Source organism: Corella eumyota, chromosome 2 (genome assembly GCF_963082875.1).
Source record: "Corella eumyota chromosome 2, kaCorEumy4.1, whole genome shotgun sequence".
NCBI lineage: Eukaryota > Metazoa > Chordata > Ascidiacea > Phlebobranchia > Corellidae > Corella > Corella eumyota.
Genome location: NC_137491.1, coordinates 20,253,113 through 20,261,062, shown reverse-complemented (window position 1 = coordinate 20,261,062; position 7,950 = coordinate 20,253,113). Strand labels below are relative to the sequence as shown.

The 7,950-nt window shown below is 27.9% G+C and overlaps 2 protein-coding genes across 2 annotated transcripts; one reads left to right on the top strand and one right to left on the bottom strand.

Moving 5' to 3' along the window:
* Positions 1 to 299: 299 nt before the first annotated feature.
* Positions 300 to 5,976, bottom strand: LOC145741668 (rab11 family-interacting protein 4A-like). Its single transcript, XM_082559293.1, has 4 exons — positions 5,378 to 5,976; positions 4,813 to 5,025; positions 3,427 to 3,596; positions 300 to 2,419 (listed from the first exon to the last, which is right to left on the bottom strand). Exons 1-4 carry the CDS (start codon positions 5,921 to 5,923, stop codon positions 1,984 to 1,986), a joined length of 1,365 nt encoding a protein of 454 aa, XP_082415419.1. The 5' UTR covers positions 5,924 to 5,976; the 3' UTR covers positions 300 to 1,983.
* Positions 5,977 to 6,871: 895 nt separating this feature from the next.
* On the top strand, positions 6,872 to 7,814 carry LOC145741961 (ATP synthase peripheral stalk subunit F6, mitochondrial-like). Its single transcript, XM_082559667.1, has 2 exons — positions 6,872 to 7,083; positions 7,565 to 7,814. Exons 1-2 carry the CDS (start codon positions 6,955 to 6,957, stop codon positions 7,745 to 7,747), a joined length of 312 nt encoding a protein of 103 aa, XP_082415793.1. The 5' UTR covers positions 6,872 to 6,954; the 3' UTR covers positions 7,748 to 7,814.
* The last annotated feature ends 136 nt before the right edge of the window (positions 7,815 to 7,950 follow it).

Below are 7,950 nucleotides of genomic sequence, written 5' to 3'. Positions count from 1 at the left end.
ATACATTTCAAATGTGGATTATAAATTTTGTAATTCAAATAAAATTATAATATCAAAACTAATTTAAACTTGTCAAAAAATTAGGTTTTAACATAAAGTATTTTATTATCAGTTTTATGCTGGCATAGTTAAATTCTACCACATAAAACCTTTAACATTAATTTATATAATTTAACAACTTAGCAAGTAGTTAAGCTATTATTTAACTGTCAAGTTACTCTATAATTAAACACTAACTCTACACAGCTATACTTAAATGTTATGGACCTATGCACATGAATATTTAATATACTTGACGTTATTCTAATGTTTTTATTCACAAAACATGAAAAGTGTTAAGAAAAAAATGACATTGAAAACATAAAACACTACGAAAATAATAATCAAGAAAATTTTAACTGGGTTTTGTTTCAAGTAGCATTCAATACAAAAAGTTTTATATAACATGCTAATATATGTAAAAGGACAGTTTTGTCCATATATATATGTTTATAAAAGAGTTACTTTTAGCATTTTAGTTATAGGTTGTTAGAAAAGAAGTTTATTAATTTACTTTTAAAGGTTCATTAAAAAAGGGTAAAATTTCCAAAAGCATTTTAACGTTATGACCCCACTTTTTATGATAAATTTACCAATAACTACTAATCTCACTAAGACACAGTGTTTTAAAAATCAACAATTTTCCCAAATTTCACTAAAATAATATTTAGTACAGTAGAAAAAATCAAGTTCACATCGCGAGCATTGTGACATAATATTCTACATCAATTAAGTCACAATCTAAATCACAATGATCAAAACTAATACAGAAAACATTTATTCAACCAATCAGAAATTATAAAAATAATCTAATTTGAACTACATTCTATGAAGCAAAAATATTATAAAGTTCATATTCAAAAGTTCTAAATTCTTTAAATATTCATTACAATAAATGGCTAGAATTCTAGAAAAGCAGTTTAAGTAATACAATTTTAAAAAGCACATTAAATAAAACAGAGTACAGGCTTTACATATAAAATGGGTTGTATAAATATTATATAAAAGCTTAAGAAAATTTTTAATTTTGAAAGATATTATATAAGTATTTAGAATATGAAATATATAAGCTACAGCAGTGCAGGTTTAAGTAAGAATAAATGTTTAATAATTTATATTGAGGCAAGAAAAATTAAGAGTAGCACCAAAAATAAATAGCACCTAGCTTTAAAAAATTACTCTAAAAAATAGGTTGAATTAGTTAAAAAATTGTAATTTTCAATGTACCAATTTTTGTTAGAAAATAGAATGTTGTACCAATTTTAATGACATACAATTATATTTAACCTTTTGTTGTAGCAAGTACATATTAAAACAACAAATAAGACCTTTACCAATTATTTTTAATAAGCAAAACAGCCTATCCAATGGAACTTTTTAATAAATTTTGAAAAATAGTATAAAGTATTTTGTATTAAGCAACGTATATACCTTTAGCTTATCCTACTTTATAAAATATTTATTATTTTGAAAATTGGGTACACCTAAAATTTTTAAAAAGGTATAAAATATTAATTTAAATATACTTTAAATATAAAATAACAAGCTTTGTAATGAATAGGGGTTGGGTATATGACGTGTTTGTTAGGAGAATATGATGTAACAATCACTTTTGTTACTTGGGTTGCTAACCAACGTAGTAACATGATATTGTAATAAAAATAAACCCTTCAATAATAACACAGAGCCGTTGTGATTTGCTATTTTGAAGGGCTCGTTAAGTGCAATTTTAAGCTAATTGGAGCAGTGGGATTTAGAACATTGAAATATGTCAAGCACTACTTATGGGAGGCCCTTACTAGCTACAACACTAACACAACACTTCTACTTAGTTAAACAGTTTTCGGTACAGAGAATTCGCTATTTTATAAAAAAAAACATAAAAATCTAATAAAAATACTGAAACTTACAGAAAACATTGAAATTCGAATACTTTTAACAGTTTTAAGACTGAATCTCCAGTATACTCGGATCTCGTTCAATGACGCTTAAAATTATTTTATCAAGATAATTACGGAGTTGTTCGTTAACTTGTTCTTGTTTGCGTAAGGCTTCCATAACGTCATCGCGCGTCGCTTCGGACATTTCTGCAGCGATTGAATTCCCGTTCATCAGCGAACGTGCGTCGGTGATATTCTGCGCTAACTGATCATTTAAATCCTCGTTTGTCATTTTAAGTTTATCGTTCTCCGACTTTAAGTTGTCGACGTGAGCCTTTAATCGATCGGAGTAAGGATCGGAGAGCATAAGTCGTTCTTCGAGTTGATCTTTTTCTTGAAACGAGGTCTCAAGGTGATTTTCAAGGTCGTGCATCTCGTCTTTCAATCTTTTTTCTTCACCTTCATGACGCTCTTGTTGTTGTGTAAAACACTGACTCAATCTAAACAAAAATAAATAGTTTTATTTTTAGCTATCAACTAGTTGATAATCACCTTATGGTCAGTATTATAATTGTCATAATATGATCGCAACTCACAACTAATATTTGCCCATAATCATTCACCAACGCACCACAAAAGGCACTTTTATTTGTTTTGTAGGCTTATAAATTGAACAATTTATTCATAGATTGTCCACTACCTTGTTGCCTTGTTGTATATGTGTTTAGCTATAATGATGTCTAATCGATTTATTTATTAAAGGTAGTTTAGAGTGGTATAAAATTTTTTTTATGTTGTTGTGGCCTAAAGCTAAAATGTTAAAGTATCAGAAAGATTAATGTGGATTATTGTTATTATATATATGTCATTTAATAAACTGCTAAAAATTAAACAGTTTATTTAGCATTGTTTTATAACCAGATCATATTTGTAAACATAAAATGCTGTTAACATATTTTTAAACAACAAATACAGATGGTATATTATTGAAAATATTGGCACACTTCTGCCCAGGGCTTTCACATAATCCCCACTTATAATTAGAGCAATTAACTAACTGTTCAAAACCCAACCCAGTAATTAAACTTTTAGGTAATTGTTCCCATCTATAAATAACAATAAAAATAAACAATAAACTTTGGAAATAATTGCTAGTTTGGAACAATGGAAGAGATAGTTAATGTCAAAATTTACCAACAAACAATTGGAATTTAAAAACACCTAGTTTTGAGTTATTATTTAAGTTGCCCAAAAACAAGTTAAAAAAATAAATTAAAATAAAATCCACAACTCTTATCCATTTTATTGGAATATAAATACAAACTACAAAGCAATATAGGCCTACTGTAAGATAGACAAAAGCACAGCAGGTATGTACAATACGTTTAACTGGTTGAGTTTTAAATATTTTTGTTTCTAACATTTAAACCTTTTATAAAAGCAACAATGTTAGTATATAAACCACCAGTATAGAACTATTATTAATAAAAATATTGTGCTTGGTTACCTTCTGTATTCCTCATTAGTTTCCAACAGCTTTTGTGAGAGATCTTCACTTTTGTTTTGGTATCGGTCGCAATTTTGTTTTACTTCTTTGTAGGATTGTTTCGTTTCGTTCAATTCCTCGTTGATTCTTTTGTTTTCCTTTTCCACCATCTTCTTTTTACTGAGTAACACCTAAAAAAAACAAAATTGAATATTGAGATTTTTTTCAAATTTTTTTGTTTAAGTTTAAACCTATCATTAAAGCTAATATTTAAGTAACTTAAAACCTAGCATGGCTTATTTGTTTTTACCTTTTAAATGTTTATTTAATGTTTCAAATACCACAATACAAATACAGTTGCAAAGTTGCAGTTTTTGAAGAGGTTTATGTTTGTTTCAAAATAGGTTAATAATAAATTTACAACCAGTTTGTAACATCTTAAAAGCTTGAAATATTACATGTAATTACCAAGTTAATGAACCATAATGTCCCCTACTGTTTAGGTATTGTTACTTTAACTATTTACACTAACCATAAAAATTGGCAACTGTGTGAATGAATATTTTTATTGATTTTAAAGGATGTTGTAAATTTATAAAATCTATATTCCCAATAAATTTATGGCATCTGGATATTGAAATAATATGATCAATATGTTTTTACAAAAAATATTATTGATTTAAACATAATATTTGTTGTTTTTAGAAATAGAAATCTTGTCCAAATATTATTGTTTAGTATTTTTATATAAATATATGTTTTAAATATGGGTATATATAATAATTTTTTAATTAATGTGGTTTAAAAATCAAAGAAACTGAAAGTAAAGGTATTTTCAGTTTAAATTAAAACCCCTTAATCTAATAATTATTTTAAATAAAAAAGAAATTAAATTTAAATATTGACATTACCCGAAGTAGTTTCTTATTCAATATAGTACCCTTATACTTTGTTTTAAAAATTGTACTTTGATTTTTTGAATCACAGAATGGTTTTTAATGATTTTGGATGCCGCTTTTATTCAGTAATAATAAACATCATTGTTTTTCCTACTCATATTAATAATCCTTTATTATTTCCTATTGGCAAAACAATAAGAAATGGTTCATGTTGTCTAGTCATTATTAAGATGTGAATGTGATTTATGTTTTAAAGACAATTTTGTGAATAACAAAACATGTGTGGAGTTGTATGTTATAATATCTTTTAGATAAAAAACCTACATATAAAAAGATATATCTTCTTGTTTTTAATATTAACCACACAACTTTTATGTATAGCCCAATGTAACTTAAGGCATTATTCGTGGTATTCAATTTTAAATACAGATAAGTTGACAAGCAACATAAAACATTTGGTATAAAAAATAATTTTTTTAAATAATAAAGTTTTATCAAAAATAAAAACCTGAAATTTTAAGTCATGTTCCCTCTGTAGTTTTTCATGCAATTCTTCTAATTTATGGTTTGAATTTCCTTTAATTTCGTCCACAAGATCGTTGGCATCTTGTAATTTTTCTTCTAACTCATGTAAGGTACTGGTTAGTTGTAAGTTTTCCCGTTTTATTGACTCATATTGTGTTTGCCAGTTTTTCTCATCTGCTAGTCTCGATACGTGGTTCTGTTATGTTAAATTTAATTGTTATCTGTTTATATATGTAGGCAAAATAAGCATTGCAATAGTTTTACAATATAGCAAAAATGATAAGTTTAATACAATAAAAATAAATAAGTCAAAATATTGTTATTCATATTTACGTAAACTTAAAGTTGTGAATTATCTGTTAAAACAAACAATTATCACAAAACTTAACACCTTTATGTTAACTTTAAAACAATTCAAAACATTTTATGGATGGTTACGTTCAACCTTTTGTTAAGAAATGTTTTAGTTTTACATAAAAAACTAAAATTGTATATATATATATATATATATAATATTTTGTTTTTTTCAAAAATATAATTTTTTCTACCTGAAGAATATCAACTTTTTCTGACAAGTCATCATAATCAGATAATGCTGCATCATCATTTTCGACTACAGGTTGTTGTGGTGTTCTTATTGTAAGACTATGAGCTCTTCTGTGAGATTTTCTCATGCTTCCTCTTCTAATAAAATGCTCTGGAGGAGACTCGTACATTTTATTCGGACTCAATGAGTTAGAAGAAGATTCTCCGTATGCTTCAAAGTTTTCCATTTCTCCAACTTCGTCTTCAATGTCGTACTCGTTATATGTGTCCTCTGGGTCTGACCTTGAAGCTGTATCGTCATAATCTATAGCGCCATCTACTTGTAAAGTGGTCGTTATGTCCTTGCAAGCTCCGCAGAATTCTTCGAACGAGATCCGACCTTTATTCTGAGGATCTATTGCATTTTGGATCTTGTCCAAATCAGTGTCGTCAAATTCTTTCTTGAGTTCTGTTTTGAGTTTCGCGGCGAGGTAATCCGTTAAAATAAATCCGTCGTTGTCAGGGCTACAAAGATCAAAAACCCCTCGTAGATTTGAAGTATTTTCCATAACAAAACAAACTGACAGCTTTAACAAATACACATCCAAAATTTTAAATATTTAAATCTATAAATTCCAAAAAATTCGTTTTAAAATATTTGTTAAACTTTTATTAATTACATTTTTAATAAACTTTTAGCTTAAATATCACATTATTTTTTACTTCAGTAACACGCGACCAACATACCAAATCGTTTTAGTTTTTTTACTACTTAAAAAAAGAAAACTTTTTCCTATTTAAATTCGATTTACTGTTTACTGAGATAAAACACTTCCAAAATAGAAACTTAATTAAGTAGTTAGCCATTACACAGATATATTTAGGTAATTATACTTAAACGTTATGTTACTGTGTTAACGCAACTAATTAACGACACGAAAATTTAATAACGTCTAAATATAAATCATAATTATCTAACTGACCCTACAGACTAAGATTTAAAAGACGGAAGACCACTTCTATATCTCTAAATTGTTATTGTTGTTGTCCATTATCGAAATGTTCCAAACTGACAAAAACAAATGGGTAGCGTCGTTGGTAACTCGAGTTACGAACTGACGAATAACAGTTTTCTTTGAAAAAAATGCCGACCTGGCGAGTCGCTAAAAATAGAATTGATCGCATTTACGTAACAGGGTTGTCCTACGCAGGCCCTTTCTGCCTTTCTTCAGTATTGATATGACGCAAATATATGTCGATAAAATCTGTTATTGCATAAAAGAAAAAATTATACCCTCGGGGCATATTGGATTTGAAGTGCCTTGCTAAGTATAATTTTTTCTCTTTCATAAACAAAAAAAAAGTTTTTATTTAATTGTGTCAACCCAATTTTACATTAAACACATTAATTTTTTATTTAAACTTACTTTTTATAATAATTAACACTTTTAACCGTTTTTTTTTTCAATTTTGTATTATTTACTAAAAAAGTAAAATAAAATTGGCAACATTGCAAATTGAAGGTCGTGTCGTTTTCCAAAAAAGTCAAAATCCAGGCTTTCGAGAATTTGATTTAATTTTAGCCTAACAAAACACCAACATGGCAACGGAAGGGCGACTGGTTTTAACTTTAATGCGATCTACTGCATTAAGACAAATTGTTAAACGAAATTTTGGGCTTTCTGCAGCTGTTCAAGTTGATCCTGTGCAAAATGTGTTTTTACAACAAGTACGTATTTTTAAATTAGTTTTTTGTAATTAAAAAAACAAGTATTTTGTAAATAAGTTACTTAAGCCTGTGCATGTGAATATTTTATTTAATATGAATCTTACTAGGAACCTTCAGCAATAACAAATCTGCATTAATTGCATTTATTATTTTTTTAAAAATTTAATACACCGGCAGCGTGGTGTAGTGGTAAGAACACTTGCTACACTACCATGGGGTCGTGGGTTGAATCCCCACTGATCTTATGCTGTAGCGCCTTTGAGTAAGATGCTATAAATGGTACAAACTTCTGCTGAGCCAGCTCTTAATCAGCAGCATAATTATCGAGCAATTATAACCTATATAATATCCCAAACTGCCACAGGCAACCCAAGACTGGGTCGGAGTAACTGATGTTACTCTATGTTTAAGTCGCGCATTCGACTTTTCCACATCGAGGATAAGTTTATATACAAAAAAAAATAATAATTTTTTTTCACAGGTGAAAAAATACGAAAGTTTAAGAGTGAAGCAGGGAGGTGGTGCAGTAGATGCCGGTGCAGAATATGATAAGGTCAAACAAGATTCAATCAACCGTTTAAAAACTGTGTACGGAGTTTCCGAACCACTCGTGTTTCCAACTTTTGAATTCAAAGAACCAAATTTGGACAAGGACGAAGCTTAATTGTTGATATATAGATATCCTTTTTTGTTCCAATTAATTTAAAAATAAAATACGTTTTTGAATATTAGTTTTTGTTGAAAATAAGTAATTGGTAAATTTTCAGAACCATATCAACCTTAAACAAATTTCTAAAACAAATACATTAAGTATTTATTGATATAATTTATTAATAAACCTATGAAAAATGTAAAGGTACTTACTAT